Below are 19,483 nucleotides of genomic sequence, written 5' to 3'. Positions count from 1 at the left end.
TGCATAAAAATAATTAAATTGATTTGCAAGTAAATAAAATAGTCAACCTTGAATCCTTCTAAATTATGTCATAGATTTGGGACGTCTGGTGTGATAATGGTGTATGATAATAAAATGGTGGAAAACATTCCAATATTTCCCTAAACTTGAACACATGTAGTTTTCCTTTTCTAAATAACTAACAAGTTAACAACATACATCATACTTTTCATAGATACACATACACACGCTCAGACATAAACACACACACACAAATAACGTTACACAGAAACATGCACATACAGATGCACACATACACATGAAAATAAAATTAAGCTATGTCTTTGATGACAAAAGCAGTTTGCATTAACATATAGCCATTATGTCATAAATTTGGGACGTCTGGTGTGATATTCACAAAAAACAACAAATGCTGGATACTCATGAGATAAAACTTTATTGCACAACAATTGTATGCAGGTACAATGTATGGCAAAAAACCAACACTTTGACTAATTTCACTAGTTAGCAAATAGGTGTTAATCAATAATGTATAGATGGAACAGAAGACCAACTCTACATGACTATCAAACATGGTGGGTTAAAGTGTTAAACTAAAAGATTTCTAAAATTGAAAAAAAAAAACACCTTTTCACAACTAATCATCCAAAACTCAGATACTCAAGACTAAAAATCACTACAATGAAAGTAAAACAGAATACTAGTACTAGTTTTGAAAGAACATAGTAAGAAAAAGTCCCATGCTATACTCTGCAAGCAGAGGTGCGGATCACAAATATGGTCTAGTGGTTAGGATTTGGCACTCTCACTGCCAAGGCCCCAGTTTGATTCCCGGTTTGGGAACCAGTGAAACAACAGGGGAGTACAGGAACACAAAGAAACAATATCTCGACTCCCAGGATTCGAACCTGGGCAGCCGGATCACAAATCTAACGTGCAAACCACAACACCGAAAGCTAAGAGCTGTTGGTGTAGTCAGTTGGTTTGGCAGCACTTGAACCCCACTGTTACACCACCACAAGGTCTGCTTGGAGATTAGCAGTAATTGCAAACTTTGCGATCCGTATCCCCAATCAACATAGGAAGGCCTGTTGGGGGCTAACATCTCATGATCTTGAAGATACAACCTTCCTTGAACTTGCATGAAAACAAAACACTAACATGTCAGTGCTATTGGCAAAAACAACCTGAGTTACCAAACCCAAGAGACATGACAACTTTCTAAACATTATAACATGTGGTGTGGTTAAAACATAAACGTGTGATTAATAGAATAAGTACTATATCAAAGATTTTAACACCTTTCATTTAGTACTTGCCTATTTGACCTAAGGCCACAGCCGTCACACCAATTTATTTCCTTTGTTCTCGGACAATTTCATGTGAAAGTGTAGATGACATCATAAAAGCAGAAGGCAGGAAGGAAACTTCAATATGACTGTATTCACTCCATAAAACTGAGTGCACCAAGGCACAAGCCTGGTCCTCTGGCTTTGCTTGTATAATGTTTTTCTAGTTTACCACATCTCTTTTTTTTTCTACCGAAAACCAACAAATTAAATTGGTGTGGCCGAACATCATTAAAAAAAGACAACAAAGTTTATAATTGCAAGTTCATGCCCAAAGGCTAATTGCAAGTAACAGGATAAAAAAAAGGTGTCTGACAACAAAGAATACAATGTTTTTCTAATTTCAACTCTAAAACATAACTAGTACATTGGTAGTCCATCCTACACAGTAAGTCCATATCTGGGATAACCTGTGTTAGGAATGTTAGAAGCAAATACATGTATAACCAAAAATATTAGCCAGGACTTGAGGATCCACTTTGTTGATACACATTGTAACCCTGAGTTTGTAACAAAATACACTGAATTCAAAAGGTTATACTATAGTAGGTGTGCAATGACTAAAAGGCGCCGTTATTCCATGTAAAATTTCTATGCTGGATCACACTTTTCTTAAAAATATCTTGCCAGGAAGGCATCTCTCTTGTCAAAAATATGTCTTCTTAGAAACAGACAGTTGTAGTTTGTACATACATTTGTAATACATGTACTTTGGACGGAGTTAAAAGCTTTCATTTTATTTAAGACAACAGAGTTAAAAGCTTTCATTTTACTTAAGACAACAATTACCTTTGCAACATTGAGTGAGTGAATGGTTGTGTATAAAGCCCTATGTTGTGAAAAGATAGTGTTTGGGTAGGTTTCAGATGGCATAGCATGGATGTTATGTTCTGTTAGGAACATGAGTTAGCTAATGTGCCTAACCTTTTCCCCTTACTTTAGGTCACAACCTGTGACAATATAGTGGAAGAACAGTGTTTTTTTCCAGATTGTCAAATGGCAAAATGGTATGGAATGTTCTGCAAGCTCATGACCTCCGCCCTTTGCCCTGGGTCGTGACCTGTGACCTACAGGAAGAACAGTGTCTGCGCCAGGTTTTCGGACGGCGAGGTGTGGATGCTCTGTCCCACCAGGAAGGCCAGCTTGTGCGCATACTGGCACGGAGCGGGGACTCGGATGGTGCCCTGGAACAACATGAAAGAACTTGGCATCAATAAATAAATTACTGTAATCAAGGAGGTTTTTTAACCTCCTTGCTGTAATTCACTTTGTCTTCTCGGTACCAAACTTTCACAGTCTGAGAAAATTTAACTTGTTCTTGGAACTAAATGTTCACTGTGGCAGCAGATGCGCGTAAAAAAAAGTCAGTGATTAATCGGTAATGATAAGTTCAAGTTACAGTCATCATCGTGAAAACCGTGAACATAAAAGTACATTGAAAAAATCAGGAATTACAGTAACAAATCAAAACACTATTGTGACAGGAGCATAACATCTGCATATGTGACAGTTTAAACCTTAAGTCAGCTTGTATAGTGCCAAAAGGTGCATAAGCTCAGCAAGTTTTCTTGCTGTTTCATCATGTATACTCTTACAGGGAGGGGTTGCTTGAGACATCCCATTTAACATGTTTGAGGCATCTCCATGAACATTGGCCAAGACTAGTCTACAGGCCTAGGGGCAATTGGGCATACCTGAACATGCTTGAAAGACTACCTGTAGTGAGAGAGAGACAAGTCTAGAGACAAATTCCTTCAGGTCTACCTTGTCCCCCCAACGACCAGGAGGTCAGGGGACTAGTACTTAAGGTAGAAACCTATGGCAAAATGATGGGACTCTTGGAGCCTGTTCCCTCTTACCGGCCAGTTGTAGTAGAGGTGGCAGAGCTTGTAGGTGAGCCTCTGGATGTGATCAGGCTTGAGGCCGGAGGTGTCCCACACCACGTTGTAGTGGCAGGGAGTCACTGTGCCCTGGCGCACAGACTGGGACACCAGGAAGTAGTCATACCTGGAGGAAAACAAATGTCTAGAATTTCAGGCAGACAGTCATACGAGGGATAAGCTATATCTTAGCAAAACAATCTTGAATAGTTTTTTTTAGTTCGAAGTGAAGTGGCTAAAGTGAAAACCACAAACATGAAACCACCATGAACTACTCCTAGCCCTCTTGTTAATAAAATCAAATGTAATTGTAAAGGTTGACAATTGACTAGTTCTTCCATCTCTGAATGCTACTTCCTGTCACTTTCAAAATGCTGACCTTTCGCCCATCACTTCCTACCAATCTGTGGTGAGACATGCCTACATCTGTATATATAGCATAATATGGAAAAAGCAGTGCAAACACAAATATACAGACAGCACACTTAAAATAATATCTACATACACGGAGGTGAGAAAAGCAGCTAAAAGTATTTGTGAAATATTCATGACAACAAACAAAATACAACTAAACAAGATACAAACCATTCAGGCCTGGTGACCTCGTCGTCGACGATGGTGCCTGGTGGTGGGTTCTGCAGGCCGGGCCCGGCGCGAGCAAAGAACCGCGTGTTGATCCGCTTCTTCACGATGATGAAGGTGATCTTTGGCCTGCACAAGTAAACAAAAATGATCTGTTTCAAAGACTACTACTGGACATTCAAGCTAACAGTTTTCCACTCCACACTCCTATCAAGAAATGAATACCATAGATGGCCTTTCGATACTTCTACTAGTATTTCCTCCATTAACTCAAGCAAAAATGAGGTAAAGTACTAGCTTCATGTAGGGATGTCCTCCCGGTGATCCAAACCTTAATGAAGAAAAATAAACATCATTCCCAGTTGGAGTGGATAAAACCTAAAGTTTGGGCTCATCTAGAAAACGTGATAGTCACCAGTCCTGTAATGTCAATGCTCTTATCAATAACAATGTGGTAAATCTCAACAAATAGATAAGATGAAAATAAACAAAATAAATTAACAAAAACTTACTCGTATCCCTCAACAGACTTGAAGGTGTCGATGATCTGGGGCAGCTCATGTTCCAGCACTGCCTCCAGCTGTCCGTCCCCGACTCCATCCCGGTAGAAGATGATCCGCTGTGGAAACTCCTTGTTTATCGTCTGGTAGTGCCTCAGGGATGCTGGAGGGAGAGAAGCATACAGAATCTTACTGCAAGGTGGGAATGTGGTTGTGTGGTTACAGATGTTGGCTGAGGATCTGATTCAGAAGTTCACGACTCTCCTCTCTTCATTCAGGTGTCTAGCTTCGGTTACAGCCGCCCCTTAGATAGGACTTAAAATGGAGGCCAAATGTTTGGGAGAGCCACGCCTCAAGTACGTTAAAAAAAACGCCACACTTATTGAAAAGAGTAGAGGTCCCTCCCGGTCTGAGTAGATCAAACCTTACAGTCTAGTCTTCAGGTTGACATTTTTTTTTACCTCTTGAAAAGGTGATAGTCAACTGCTATGTCAATCTTGAGTAATTGCTATTTAGCATATCTTAATACATGGATGTCTAACCTTCATCGACGCACTACAAACATTTCAATCTGCATTATTGGAGTATTACTCACCCACTAGACAGTGCTTGAGCCCATCGATGAGTGTTCATGGTGGTTTAGAGTTCACAAAAGTATTACAATTACATACTGTACAGTAATGGAAACACCCGTGCCTTTATGGCCAGCCTGTTGGACAGCAAACATTAAAAATACTGCAAACATTTCTGCATTATTGCAGTAACTCACCCACTAGAAAGTGCTTGAGCCCATCGATGAGTGTTCGTGGTGGTTTTGAGTTCACAATGTAGTATTACAATTATATACTGTACACATCAGTGCTTTTAAGGCCAGCCTGTTGGTCTGTGAACATAAAATCACTGTAAACATTTCTGTATACAGTTACTCACCCACTAGACAGTGCTTGAGCCCATCGATAAGCTCCTGCCCGCTGTGCTGGTGGAAGGTACAGCGGGAGTACCAGCGCGTCAGGTGCCGGTTCATCGAGGCCACGAACCCCCCAACCGACTGGCCCTTGGTCAGCGAGTCGTGGTACACGTCAATGCCGACCACCATCAGGCTTGTCAACTGGAAAATCAGACAATGTACGATTATCTACATGTCGCATTGCATACAAGAAATGTGCTGGTCATCCTTGTTATAGGGGCTTAGCAGTAGGCCCCATCTAGACACAGTTTTCCTGACATCTGTGAGCCGATAGCTTGTCGCCAGCAGCTTGTTTCTTGTCGCAGTCCAGGTGTCGGCAAAATTTCTCCTGACAGGTCCGGAGTAGTCGACCGACAACTCAGCGGGAGTCCCCGACAACTTCTGCGTGCATCTATATGCCTCCCGACAGCAGGAGGGCTCGTTAGCATATAACGCCCGCAGATGTCGGGAAAAACTGTGTCTAGAGTGTGTCAAAGATTGCTCCCTCAGGGAGAATGAATGAATGAATGAATGAATGAATGAATGAATGAATGAATGAATGAATGAATGAATGAATATGAATGAATGAATGAATGAATGAATGAATGATTTTATTCGATCAATGTGATCCATGAAAAAGTATGATGGGATGCTGAGGGAGCAGTTCTCAAACATCCTCTAGGGCACTTAAACAGCTTCAGTTACATTTTTTTGTATGTCGACCAAATGAAAATCAAATGATACAATCTATGGGCTAAATTATACGAGGAACTCTGTATGACGTACGTCGACTGTCCTAGGACAGTGGCTTAAAGGACAGTTGACATATGTCAACTTTTACTCTTACCGGGATCTCCACGGCCCAGAGCTCCCCTCCCATTTTACAGTTGAGCTGCATGCCGATCTTGGTGGCCACGGACATCAACATGGGCTTCTTGTTCAGAGTACGACTCACGATCACCTGGCTCGGCACGGGGTGCTCCACACAGCAGAACTTCTTAATGGCATCGTAGGTGTCCTTTCTTGGATTTCCTAAGATGCACACAACCTGAGAACGAAGAGGAAAAGATCATCAAACTACTCAGCAATAAAACGTGTCAAGATCCAACTACATTTGTACACCCACCAGCACAATTGAAATAAAGGCACTTTCTCACTCGTCTTCAAACTAAGCTAGTGGGCCAGATATCAAATAAATTGCAGTTCGTTTGACCCATCTTGAGCAGCTTGCGTACCTACTGGCACAAAAGTGGCGTGTATGACAGCTTGTAGAGTACATGTATATAAACTTTAAGTTGATCCAAGAATATGTGAGTGTTACACAAACAGATGAAGCTTTTCTTATTATGTCTTTGTCTTTATCTTTCTTTTAAGGGAACCAACTTCAATATGCTGAAGACTTTGAAGCCTATATACCGACTGAAAGGTTTGGACCATCGCACACTGGGCTTGCCCCTATACTCTTTCTCTAAAAACTTAAGGTGCGGTTGGTTCTTTTTTGTGCTCGGGGTGTGGCTCTTCCCAATCATGGGACCTTCATTTGACGTCCTATCTGAGGGACGGCCCTAGCCAAAGTAAGGTCCTCATTTTCACCTGGGCAAAGTGTGAACGACCATGTAAAGTGCCTTTTCCAAGAGCACAAGATCGGTGGCACAGCAGGGTTTCAACTCGAGACCTCTTGGTCCTGAGCCAAACAAACTGCGGCTGTGCCACGCAATCTCATGTCAAACAAACAAAAATCATGTTGACATGACATACCATCTGAGTGACGTCTGGCTTGATCAGTTGTTTCATGGCACGCAGGTAGCTGTCTGTACGATCATTTGGGATGTCAACCCTGGAACACACATTAATCAATCAATTAATCAATCAATCATCCAATCAATTATCTGTTCTTGCATCAGTTTTGGGTAGAGACTAAGGCCCAATCTGTATACAGTTTTTGCCGCTATCTGTGGATATGTCGGGAGGGATCTGGAACGTTGGCCGCGGGACACCCGTGGCGCTTGTAGTCATAAACAGCTATATAGCCTAATGAGCTAATAATATGCTAATGAGCCCTCCCAAATTCGGGACACATCTACAGGCGTGCAGAAGCTGTCGGGGACCCCTGCCAAGCTGTCGGGGACCCCTGCTAAGCTATCGTACGAATGCTCCGGACCTTTCAGGAGAAATTCTGCCGATATCTTTATGGCAATATTGCAGTTCCATCTAGACGCTGAAAAAAAGCTGTCGGCGAGAGGTTGTCGGCTTGCCGATATCAGGAAAAACCGTGTCTAGATTGTGCCTAAATCAACATGGCTTTAGCCCTTACATGCGATCTCATTTGGGCAGAATGGACAGAACCTCTGGTCACAGGGAATTTTAGTTATAATATCTTCCAACTTCTATATTGAGAATGATCTTTATTTGCATGTTCCTGCCCATGTGGGCTAAATGCAGCAAATCCCATGATGGGATACTAAAGACTAAGTACTATAACATGTAGCATTACAATTGAATAAACAATACATCTGTAACTATGCTATCACTATATCTAACGTTTATATTAAATTTGTGACTACAGATTCTTACATCATGGGGTTGTGAATCTGCATGTCCATGGCAGGTCCCACTTGGCACAGGGCGCGCAGGAAGTCGCTGGCGTTCTGGGAGTCCCGCTTGGAGAAGATGAGGAGCCACTCCTTCAGCGGCTTGGTGCTGAGCAGGGCACGGCTCCGCAGCTCCCGGGACCAGTCGGCGCTCTCACGCTTGAAGTCAAGCTGGAAAGAGGACCAGATATTGCTATTGTTATTGGGTGGGCCGACTACTCTCTCTTCCCAGCCAGGGGCTGAATTGCTAGCTGCCATTCGGTGTCACTCAGGTGACCACAATACAACAGTAATTGCTCCTGGTGCTGCCATGGGACTGTAGGTTTTGAACCACCCACACCAGGAAGGATCTGATATCGATATTGATAATGGTCAATATCTTTAAAGCTGCAATACATCTTTATTGCTGAAAACTGCTAGGGGGCCAAAATCAACTTGTTTCTACAGGACCTCAACAATTACAACTTTTACAGAAAAATTTGAGAGCAAAATTCATACAAAATGACAATGAGTTATGGGTTATGGGTTATAACACACTGAGTCATACACAACCAAAAGCAGTCCCCACTGTAGCTACACCTAGCTACTTCCTGGAGGTGATAGAATTTAGAACTAAAAAAAATAACGTACATCTTGTCCATCCCGACAGAAGAGCTTCTCCTTCGGCAGGGTTCGTCCCTCCAGTGCGAGCAGGTTCTGGTCGAACTCAATCTGCCACCCCCTCATGTCCTTCTGCACGTCAGCATTGCTGCAGTAACGAGACAGGGAACAGGTAAAGGTGACATGACAATCAGAGTTGATCAAGAATGACAAATGCCACTTGAAAGCTTTTCAAACCGCCTTCATGTCCTATCAGCTTAATTTTCTCACTTTAAAAAGGGAAAGGTTTATTTTTTATCTTCTCTTCTTATTTTCTATCTCCTCTTCTTATTTTTTATCTTCTCTTCTTCATTTTTGTTTTCAATTCTGTTTTCTTTTCTAAAAGCATTGCTTCCTCTGTGATTTTGCACGTTTAGAACAGACCAGGCTCTGTAGAACTGTACAAGCTGTATAATTGCAGAGCCTACAGTTTTCATTGTTCAGATTCGTCCACTATCTAGCATTTCTGTAGTCTTCAAGTACGTTATACTATAAATTATAGCAAGCACTAAAGTCAGTTAAGCTGCCTTTAGAGGGCACCTGCATGCAATGACAGTAGAACCTGTTAGTATTAACACAAGGAAGGTGACAGACAATCAACAAAACATTGACTAGTACTATAAACACTTTGTTGTGTGTAGAGTGTGCGGTCTAGAGAAAAACCCATGGACAGGGCCGGATGGAAGCACTAGCTGACTGTTACCCGTGTCAGCGACCCCAGCAGTAGTATGATCAAATACTGGACACTACTACTAGTAATGTAGAGAACTTTGTTATTGACAAACCTGTTGAGCTGGTTGATGAACCGCTGCAGCGTGGCGCTCCTCCGGTCGGGAGTGATGCGAGTGTGCACAGCAATGTCCTTCATCACTTGGAAGTTCTTTCGAGCTTCCTCCGTCAAACCTGGAAAAAGGAGAAGAAAATGTACACCAGATGTTTAAAGACAAATCAACTTGTACAACTGGACAAGATACAATGAATAATTCTTGATGTTTTGAATGACATCCATCACTCTTCTTCAGCATCACTAAAATGTACTAGAATTAACTTGTTCTGACCACCAAAAAAGTGGTTTAACAAGACAAAGACTTGTGATCATTGACCACTGTAATTTCTTCAGGCATCAAACTTCTGCATGTAAAAGAACTCATCTTTGACAGTCCAGTCTCATGAGAACATGATGAAACTTAAAAAAAAAGAAAAAAACATGATGACACACATCTGGAGGTAGAAATGACCCAGTTTGACTAGCTGAAGACACAATCTACAGCAAGTTCGAAGCCACATTGTAATACTAGCTACTTGAAAAAGCATTATGCTTCAGCTCAATTGAGGTTCAACTTAATTAAAGGTGCCCAGAGCAGTTTTTGAGTCTTTTGAAATTTAATTTTCAAGACATTTTTACACACAGTAAGGTTAAATAACACTATCTCATTGCATATCGACATTTATTGAGCAAAGATGAGACGTCGTTGGGTGGTGAGAACTTATTGAAAATCTGAGCGCTGCATGTGCCATTATTTCAAATTTTCGGAACGCACGCGAACATGACAAATGAAACCCGAACGCTTCCGGAGATGTCGTCACTTGTTCGAATAAAGTTTCGATTTGCGAACGGGCGAATCAGATTCAATTCGCTCGATGACCTCATGCGTTCGAAAATCTCCAAAAAGTACCAACGGGAAACCGTTAGTGGCTCAATCCTGTGCTGATTTATTGTAGGATATAATAAATCAAAAGCTAGGGGTCCATTTGCGGCATGTTTGTGCGTCCTTTTAAACGCTGAAAGTACGAAGAGTTACGACAAATTTTCATCAATCAATACGTGACTGATGAACCTCTTCAACGATGAAAGTACAAAATAATGACACAAATGTGCTAGAATGGTGAAGTAAATGTCAATACCGTACCGATTGTCTCATCCAGAATATCCCCTTTAACAAAAGAAGAAGACCTACCTGTCAGAGTGCAGAGCTCAGGAATCAGCTTCAGGATCTGGACTTCACCCTCCTTGGTCTGAAACAGTCAGAAAAACACACAGTCTGTCAAAATAAGACATCACTAATGATTTTAACAAAACAAATACACAAAAAAAGGTTCTAGGTTCAAGTCCTGGGCAAATCTGAAATGTAGTGCCCTTGGGAAAGGCACTTTGCATCTATTTCCTTTCTTGACTCAGGTGAAAATGAGGATCTATCTTTGGTTAGGAATGTCCCCTTGGATGGGACACAAAGACAGAGGCCCACTAGTACTGTTTGAGGACAAACCTTGCACATGAACATCTCACCACACATTTTTTTTTTTTTTAACTTTGAAACTTTTATTTCCGATCAACTTTGCAGCCCTGACAACAGGGGCTGAATTGCATTGATTTTACATAAGACAACAATACAATGATCATCATTACATGCACTTTGACAACAATTTGAGATAAAATCGGCATAGAGCAATCAATATAGAAATTTTAAATCTATTTACATCAACATTATGTGTAGGAGTCCCTCGCAATGGGAGTGGATCAAACCTCACAGTCTGGTCTTACACATCTTGTACTTACTGTATAAAACAGGTGCACATGTCATGCCAATAGACACTTTATACGTTTTACCAACAAAAAAACAAAACATAAACGCTTGCCTTCTTCTTGGCCCGGCTGAGCAGCAGTGGTTGGTCCTTGTCTTCGATCTTGCGGTTGTACTGCCTCTCGTAGTACTCCAGGAAGCTGATATCCGACCCATCCGACATGCGGAACTTGTCGGAGGGATGCTCCTCCCAACTGATGTCGTCAATACGGTAGGTCTGGTTGTTGTATCTGTTTGGAACAACCATGAAGAATTGCATAAAGTTAGTAAATCACTAGATAACAAAGTACGACGAGTTTTTGAATCAGGTACTTAAGCAAGGAAGTATATTCAGCCAATGTTTTACCAGCTGTCTGTCACTTTCACTATGGGGTCCAACCAAGGGTAAATCTGAAGATTCAGTTTTTATCCAACATCCTTAGAGCATGAGCTAGCCATTTCAGCCTTTTGATCAGGGCTGTCTCTAGCTTTACATTTTTTCCCATCCCACTCAGTAATTGTTTAGAATTCCATGTTGTTGATTAACTTGTCCCAACAAGCAAATTTCCATTCCTGGATTGAAGAACGTACTGTAAATGCAGAAATGTTCGCGTTTTTTGCAGTGGCCGCTTTACCGCGAATTTAAAACCACCGCAAACATTTTTCCATAAAAGAAAGAGACTACAGTGCATTCTGCTATTGCGAAATTAAACCACCGCGAAAAGTCCATTTCCCGCTACCGCGAAATTTAATCTCCGTGAACTTAAATGCATTTACAGTATATAAGAGACAGTCCTGCTGCAAAATTCTGATGACAGTAGTAAAACTATACAATGATATCTTGCCAACATCCTTATAACAATTGGCCTGGCCATTTAAACCTTCTGACCTTATAATATCTCACCTGGTGAGGACGATTTCTCCCACGAGCATCTTGGTGGCCTGCTCGTAGAAGTCGCGCGGATGCTGGTGGAACAGGTCGTACATGAGGTCGAGCACGGTGTCGGTACGCATGATCTTGTGTGAGACGTCCGCCATCAGGAGGGTCTTCGACTCGTACTGTAGAATGGAGGTCACAAACCCTGGCCACACTTCAAGTCTGGGGAGGGGGGAGGAAAAGAAACAATGTTACCGTGAGGAGGTCCATGCATGATCTTGTGCGAGACGTCCGCCATCAGGAGGGTTTTAGACTCATACTGCAGGATGGAGGTCACGAACCCAGGCCACACTTCAAGTCTGGGGAGGGGGGGAGGAAAAGAAACAATGTTAGTAGGAAGTCCATGCATGATCTTGTGCGAGACATCCGCCATCAGGAGGGTCTTTGACTCATACTGCAGGATGGAGGTCACGAACCCAGGCCAAACTTCAAGCCTACGAAAGGGGGAGGAAAAAAACAATGTTACCAGGAGGTCCATGCAGGATCTTGTGGGAGACGTCCGCCACCAGGAGGGTCTTTGACTCATACTGCAGGATGGCGGTTACGAACCCCGGCCACACCTCCAGTCTGGAGAGGGGACGATAGTAAAATACCTTCAGATCCAGAGTTACTGTAAATGCCTTTATTAGTGGTCAACATGGTTTTTATCAGTTTGCGGTTGAAGCATGGGAGAAGAAATTTATTATCTCAATGCTTTCAAAGTCAATTTTGCAGTGGATAGCTCACCACAAACACTGCAAATATTAAAGCCAAGAAAAACAGCTAATTCCTTTCTTGTGCTGTTCCATGTGGACCTTCAGAGCAGTTCCTGTTGATCATATGATCAAATTGTACGCCCAAAGACTGTACTAGTATTGCAGTGTAGTAGTATTCTGTTGTAATTCCTTACTTGTGCTATTCCACAGCGACCTTCAGAGCAGAGTTGTATTTAGCTCCTGTAGCTCATAATGATCATACTTTGCACCCAAAATGTTATAACGGTACATGTGTGTGCAGTGCAGTAGTACAGTTGTAATTCCTTACTTGTGACGTTCCACTGCCACCTTCAGACCAGGGTTGTAGTAGTTCCTGTTGATCTCCTGCATGCCAATGTTCTTCAGGAATTTGCGGAAGAGGATGTTGTAGATCTGGAGGCAGAGCGGCGATGTCGGCGGGACCTCGTTGGTCAGCGTGATCGTGATGCGGATATCTGCGTCATCTGTCTTGCGCTTGGTGTAGACAACCGTTTGCTGAAGTACATAGAAAAGGAAAGCAGAAGACACGTAGCAAGTGGTTTTCAGGTTAGAGTTGTTGACATAGAAGTTACAGTAAGTTCAAAGGTTCTGGGTTCAAAGCCAGCCCCAACAGTGTCAGTGTTTGAGGAGAGTCGCAAAAGTCTTGGTCTTACATAATTTCCAGGGTTTTGTTCAACTGTTATCTTAGTGGAAGGAGAAACTTTTAATAAAACCATTCTTTCGTTCTTTTCCTGGATACATGTATACAAAACAAAACAAAAAATATAAACAAAATAGCAAGGAAGCTCACAGCTATAATTTAGTATCAAATATACAAAAACAGACAGATAAACAAAATAAGAGCCATGTTCTTACATCATTTTCCAGTCTCTTGGGTAAAAACAGTATCATCCCATCAAAGAGCTTGGTATCCCCTAACAGAGCCTCCTGGCCGTACACCATGGCTATCCGAGCCTTGCGGTGGTCGACCTCCGGAGAGAAGTCCACGTGGTACTGGAACAGCACCCACTGGGGCTTCGGCTTCACCTTGAAGAAGTTGGTGATCATGCTGACTTTGTTTCCCGTAGTACCTGCAGCAAAAGGGTAAAACAAATTATAGCACACCAATATAAACATGTATGAAGATACGTTTGAAGATACGTTGGGAGCAGAGAGTCTCCAACAAGGAGGTTGCCGAACATACAGGAATTCCCAACATCGTGGAAGAAATCAAATGCAGACGTTGGAAGCGGTTGGGACACGTTCTGCGTATGCACAAAAACAGACACCCTTATGTCGCCCTCAAATGGACTCCTCAAGGGAAGCGAAGCAGAAGTAGGGACCTGGAGAAGGACTGTAGAAGGGGAGATGAAGGCAGCACGTAAGACCTGGCACGAGATCAGATGGATGGCCCAAGATAGGAAGGACTCAGTGTACAAAATACTTTTCTGAGTCAGGTTGCACAGTGTGCAACCTGGGGCAAAAACTAGGTTGCACAACTGAATTTCAAGTTGCACCACCTACAGTTCACTAATTTCTGAAAAAAAAGGTACAATACTAGTACATACATGTTTGTCTGATATGAAATTAAGCTGCCTCTGTCCATTTATTTTTTCCAAGTAAATTGACAACAAAATCGAGTTCTGAGGCTCAAAATCTAAGTTGCACCCTGAGCAACCTGAGTTTAGAAGTAAGTTGCACCAAGCAAAAAGTGGTTGCAATGTGCAAGTGTGCAAGTGGGTATTTTGCACACTGGGACTGGAAAAAGTTTGTCTTATGCCTTATGCTTCAACCAAGGGTCGAAGAGTATTAGGTACGTAGGTAATATAAACATGTAGGGATTATCTGTAGCTCAACTGGGAGGGGCCTCACAGTTAAGTTCTTTGTTCCAATTAGGACATTCATGTTGACTTGATGATAATTCATATGGATGACATCCGCGTGCATCAACTTTCAACAGTTTACAAAAATTAATATCGGAAAATGTATACTAAAATTGTTGTACCCAGTATAATATTTCAAAGCCAAAGAAGATGTGAAATAAGACTCTACTGTTCGGTATATACCATTCTGTGTGTTCAGACATTTGTTCAACCTGCTTGACCACTTAGATTTCACACTGAGGCCACACCAATTTAATTTCTTGGTTCACGGATTTTTTCATAAAAAATATGGAGCGAAAGGGCGAAATAAAAATAAAAATAAAAATTGTAGAATGGTGGGGGTAAAGGTAACGGCTAATCCAAAACATAAAGAAAAAAGTTTTCAGCTTGAAAAAAGTACAAAAACACTATTTTTGTACAGTAACAGCACCTGTACCCACACTTTAAGGAGCTTATAATATAAAGGTCAATTTGCTACACCAGAAAGTTGGTGAATGGTTTCATTAATGGTGAAAATTTGATGAGTGGTAATTTTTATTTTTATTTTTTTTCCCCAAAAAATAGGAGCGAGCGAATCCGTGAACCAAGAAATTAAATCGGTGTGGCCTGAAGGCAACTTTTCTTTTCAATCAGACTTTTTTTTTTGATCGCATACCGGCATCAGTTTTGGGGTTCCGAGAGGATGTCATCCATGTAATCAACTCAACATGGCCTTTAATGTAGTTGGTCTAGTAAAGGGCATTTACTACTGTAAATGCAGAAATGTTCGCGGTGGATTAATGTTCGCGGTTTTCGCGGCGACCACTTCGCGAATTTAAAACAACCGCGAACATTTTTCCATAACAGTAAGAGACAACAGTGCATGGTGCTGCCGCGAAATTAAAACCACCGCGAAAAGTCCATTTTCCCGCTACCACGAAATTAAATCCCCGCAAACTTAAATGCATTTACAGCAGTATATGTACATTCCGCACAATGCCTTTACTGAACTGTGCCACATTTTGCAAATAAATAAATGAAAGACCAACCTTTCTTGTTCAGCAAGTTCCCAGGTCTGGTATGGGGTTCCTCCACGACTACCCCACCCCGCCGCCTCCTTGCACCCCCACCCCCAGGCTTCTCCCCCAGGGTAAGGGCTTCCAGTTCAGAGGTTGGCGGTGCTGAAAAGGGACAACAAAAAAGTGTCAGAGAAAGAAAGTGAAAGTTATCTCAAAATAGTTTAGCTTACTGGAGAAATACATGTGCTCTGCCACTGGTTGCGACAGAGAAGACTTATCAAGGATGTAATTGGTGCAATACATTAATTTATAGGTTCATTGTACTAAAGAAATTTCCCTTGTCTTTTTCCGAAACAAGGGCTTTCTATCTTGTACTGTACCTTGCTGCAATAAAAATGACTAAAATAAACGTAAAAAAACTGCCAGAGCCTAACCTCTGCTTGGAGAGTACAATGCATACTGTATTCAATGCACTTGTCAGAAAGTATTGTAGTACAATGCAACCATAGCTTAACTACAGCCCTACAGCCAGTATATATGTCGGGTGGGCGACAACAACCACTAATCAGACATGGCAAAATTTATCCCCCATACCAATTGAATGCTAATCTGTAACCCTACTACTTGTACTAGTCCTGCAGATAAATATACCAGCACTGGGGATGTACATCATGTATGAGTCTATGTACCTACCTACCTACCTACCTAGTCCCTTGACCTCCAGGTCGTTGGGGGGACAAGGTAGACATGAAGATGAGTCTATGTACTATTCAACAAATGCTAACACAAGACTTTTAGTCTGGTATCCAAACCCTAATTTGTCCTCTCATGCAAAACTAAGCTTTTGGAAAGAGACTTGGAAGGTATAATACCAGGTCACTAGAGTTTCACTTTAACATTGTAACAAATCACTTACCTCCAGGTGCTCTGGCAGTTGCCCCTCCCCTTTGACGTGCTCTCCCAGTAGAAGGGGCAGCCATTGGTTGTCCAGCTCCACCCTCTGCTCCTATTGGTGGAACTACAGCATACTGCACTCCCATTGGTGGTCCACCTTGCGCTGCCATTGGTTGGCCTACACTGTACTGTGCTCCCATTGGGGGTCCAGCCTGAGCACCGATTGGTGGCCCAACCTGTGCTCCAATTGGCGGGCCTACCACATACTGCGCTCCCATTGGTGGTCCACCCTGAGCTGCCATTAGTTGACCTACTGCATACTGCGCTCCCATTGGCGGTCCACCTTGAGCTGCCATTGGTGGCCTAACACCACCCTGCCCTGTCATTGGTTGAGCCACCTGTACCCCGGGTGGTCCTTGCTGAGGTGCCTGAGTGCCTGGTCTGCGAGGCGCAGGCTCGTTGGTTGCCCCCCTCCCCCTGCCTCGTGCCCGGCCGCGTGCCCTCCCCTGCTGCTGAGACATGGTTTCTCAAGGTTTTTCCTGAGATGAAAACAACATGGAATGAAAAATGTGATCTACATCCCTGAAGATTAAAAATTAAAGCTAAGTAGTTGGCAGTCCTGTCCCAGACTCATGAAAAGATAGCACAGGCACAGTATATGAAGTATGGATCATACTAAAATTGTTCAGGAACCATTGATACTTTAACTTTTATACTTTATTATATTATAGATATCAGTCAATGCAGCTAATAACAATCCATATAACGTTACACCTATATCATAGGACATGTATGTATAAAACCCAGTCAGTACATGGACCAGTGTAGGTTAGGTGCAGGTAGACACTAGAAATACAAAATGTACCTGCACAGCTCCAATTTTACCTGCACTAACCTGCATATGAAAATTTGGGTGAGTCCAATTTTTGTGTCAGATATTACAGATTAACTGTTCAATAATAATAAGCATATGCAGGTGGTATTTCCAGCCCTGTCATGTATAACCTAAGACAGATGACGCTGAGGGAGTGTCTTATCTGTTCGATCTATTTTCTAGCTGAAATACCAATAAACCCTGGGTGTCTTCCTGACATGATTTACAACCTCCAAGAGACACATTCAGGGACATCAAAGCAGATGTAGAGATAAGGCAAAACAGCATGAATCAAAACATATGTGGCCTTTCTCTCAGTGAGTCAAGATCATGGAGTGGCTTCTGATCCCTTGAACAGAAAATTACGTGGAAACTGACATTGGTCTGATATGCCACTAAACCATGTTGCAATTTACTTCCAACCGTGCAGCAGTTTTGTTTGCTTGTGCACCACTACCCCAAGGGATGGTGCTCTAACTTTCTCTCCAAGCAGAGGATAGTGGGGAAGATAGTGACCATCTATTGTCATATGCGACGTTTGCTGTCTGTGGGGTTAACGTTAGCAGAAAGAAAATCAGATCTGACCATCAGGTTCACACAAAATTATGTGACAATCACATTCAAAGACTCAGGCTACATTTAATATATTAAATCAACTTCTGTCACTGAGTGTGGAGTGACCTTTAACCCTGTAAATTACCCGATTGGAATGTGGAACAAATTCCCGGAAAATCCAAGTGGGTGTTCTGTCCGTCTCACGTCACACGATCCGTCATACTTGGGACACAGAAGTGCCAGTCCACGATGCCAGGAAAACCTACCTTGATCCCCCAAAGTCAAAACTCGCTATATTTTCAAAGGTGTCTTGGATTTTTTGTTTAATCGAGGGGAACTGAACGGAAAAACTAGCGAGTAAAGATATCGTCTTCAGTTCGCAACATCTAAGATTCCCTTGTCATTTTGTCAGAACAAAACACACGCAACATCAAACATTCCACAAATTTCCTCCAAACTACTAGTGACGATTTCTTGAGAACAAACGACGGTAGACTTACCAAGACTGAAGAAATTACTAGTATCCTACGGCCGCGGCCTACCACAGACGTTTCAACTCTTCAGTCTGCACTCGGAGTCGGACAAAAACAAACGGGACTGACACTCGTCTCTTGTGCAGTTTCGGGTCCGCTTCTGTCGTCTAAGCTTCGCACATCTTCTAATCTTTCTTCTTAAATGGCAAACACCCTCCCAAGAAACCAACAACGGACAGAATTTGCGCTGAAAACGGGTGTAAAAAGTCCAGAACGCTGAGTCGCCCTTCTAGCGTGGGACGTTCTAGCATCTGGCTTTGGTCCTCTAGGGAAGCAACAACTTGGGAGGGATGGGTGGGCTAGGCTTCCACCAATCAGAACCAGCCTTTCTTTGCAAGGAGTATCTTGGTATCTACGGAACGATTTGATTGGTTGAAAGTTAATTAGCGTTAAGATAATTAAGTCTTTAACCTCACAGAGGGGTGTTCAATGCCCCTTTTGTGTCCTGCTTTGTAAATGTGGTAAGAATTAGCTCGACAAACAATGAGTAAGATGTTCAATGTGGTTCTGTTTGATGAAACATTTATCATGTTTACACACTCAGTTGGTGCATCTTATGAGTCTTTCATCTAAACCATAATTTCAGGAATGGTAACTTTACCTACTAATTTCCTCCTTGGTACCAAACAAACTTTTACAAATCCAACTTTCGAGATCGGTTCGGCTGGCTTAACCACTAAAAACATGCGTCCTATGTAATCTGTTTATTTCAGGTTCGGATCTCTTTTACAAGACAAGGGTACCCTTTGGAGTAATGAGACCTTAATTTTGAAGATGGCAACTCCCAACGTCACCATTTCTACTATTTTTCCAGCCACATGTGAAGCCTAGTGTGTGGTAGAAAAATGTTGCTGTGACTCTTTTCTCCCCTGTAGATTAGTTAGAGTTGATAGGTATATAATTTTCCATATGCTCCACATATGGTCTGAATCAAATTCCAAATTGCAGTCGATTCATTTTCACTACTGTATCAAAGGCGCCCTGAGCATTTTTTTTTGTATTTCTAATTTTAATTTTCAAGTCATTTTACACAGTTAATTAGGCACTA

The 19,483-nt window shown here is 42.2% G+C and overlaps 1 protein-coding gene across 1 annotated transcript; it reads right to left on the bottom strand.

Annotated features, from left to right (window-relative positions):
- Positions 1–417: 417 nt before the first annotated feature.
- Positions 418–18,684, bottom strand: LOC118426269 (piwi-like protein 1). The gene is made up of 18 exons (XM_035835554.1): positions 18,403–18,684; positions 16,496–17,012; positions 15,610–15,741; positions 13,575–13,789; positions 13,009–13,214; positions 11,953–12,147; positions 11,125–11,299; positions 10,446–10,503; positions 9,273–9,390; positions 8,479–8,596; positions 7,832–8,019; positions 7,016–7,094; positions 6,105–6,305; positions 5,242–5,419; positions 4,324–4,474; positions 3,815–3,940; positions 3,209–3,356; positions 418–2,533 (listed from the first exon to the last, which is right to left on the bottom strand). Exons 2-18 carry the CDS (start codon positions 16,992–16,994, stop codon positions 2,417–2,419), a joined length of 2,904 nt encoding a protein of 967 aa, XP_035691447.1. The 5' UTR covers positions 16,995–17,012; positions 18,403–18,684; the 3' UTR covers positions 418–2,416.
- Positions 18,685–19,483: the final 799 nt, after the last annotated feature.

Source organism: Branchiostoma floridae, chromosome 11 (assembly GCF_000003815.2).
Source record: "Branchiostoma floridae strain S238N-H82 chromosome 11, Bfl_VNyyK, whole genome shotgun sequence".
Classification (NCBI taxonomy): Eukaryota; Metazoa; Chordata; class Leptocardii; order Amphioxiformes; family Branchiostomatidae; genus Branchiostoma; species Branchiostoma floridae.
The sequence above is the reverse complement of the archived record's forward strand: the minus strand, read 5'-3'. Positions and strand labels throughout refer to the sequence as shown.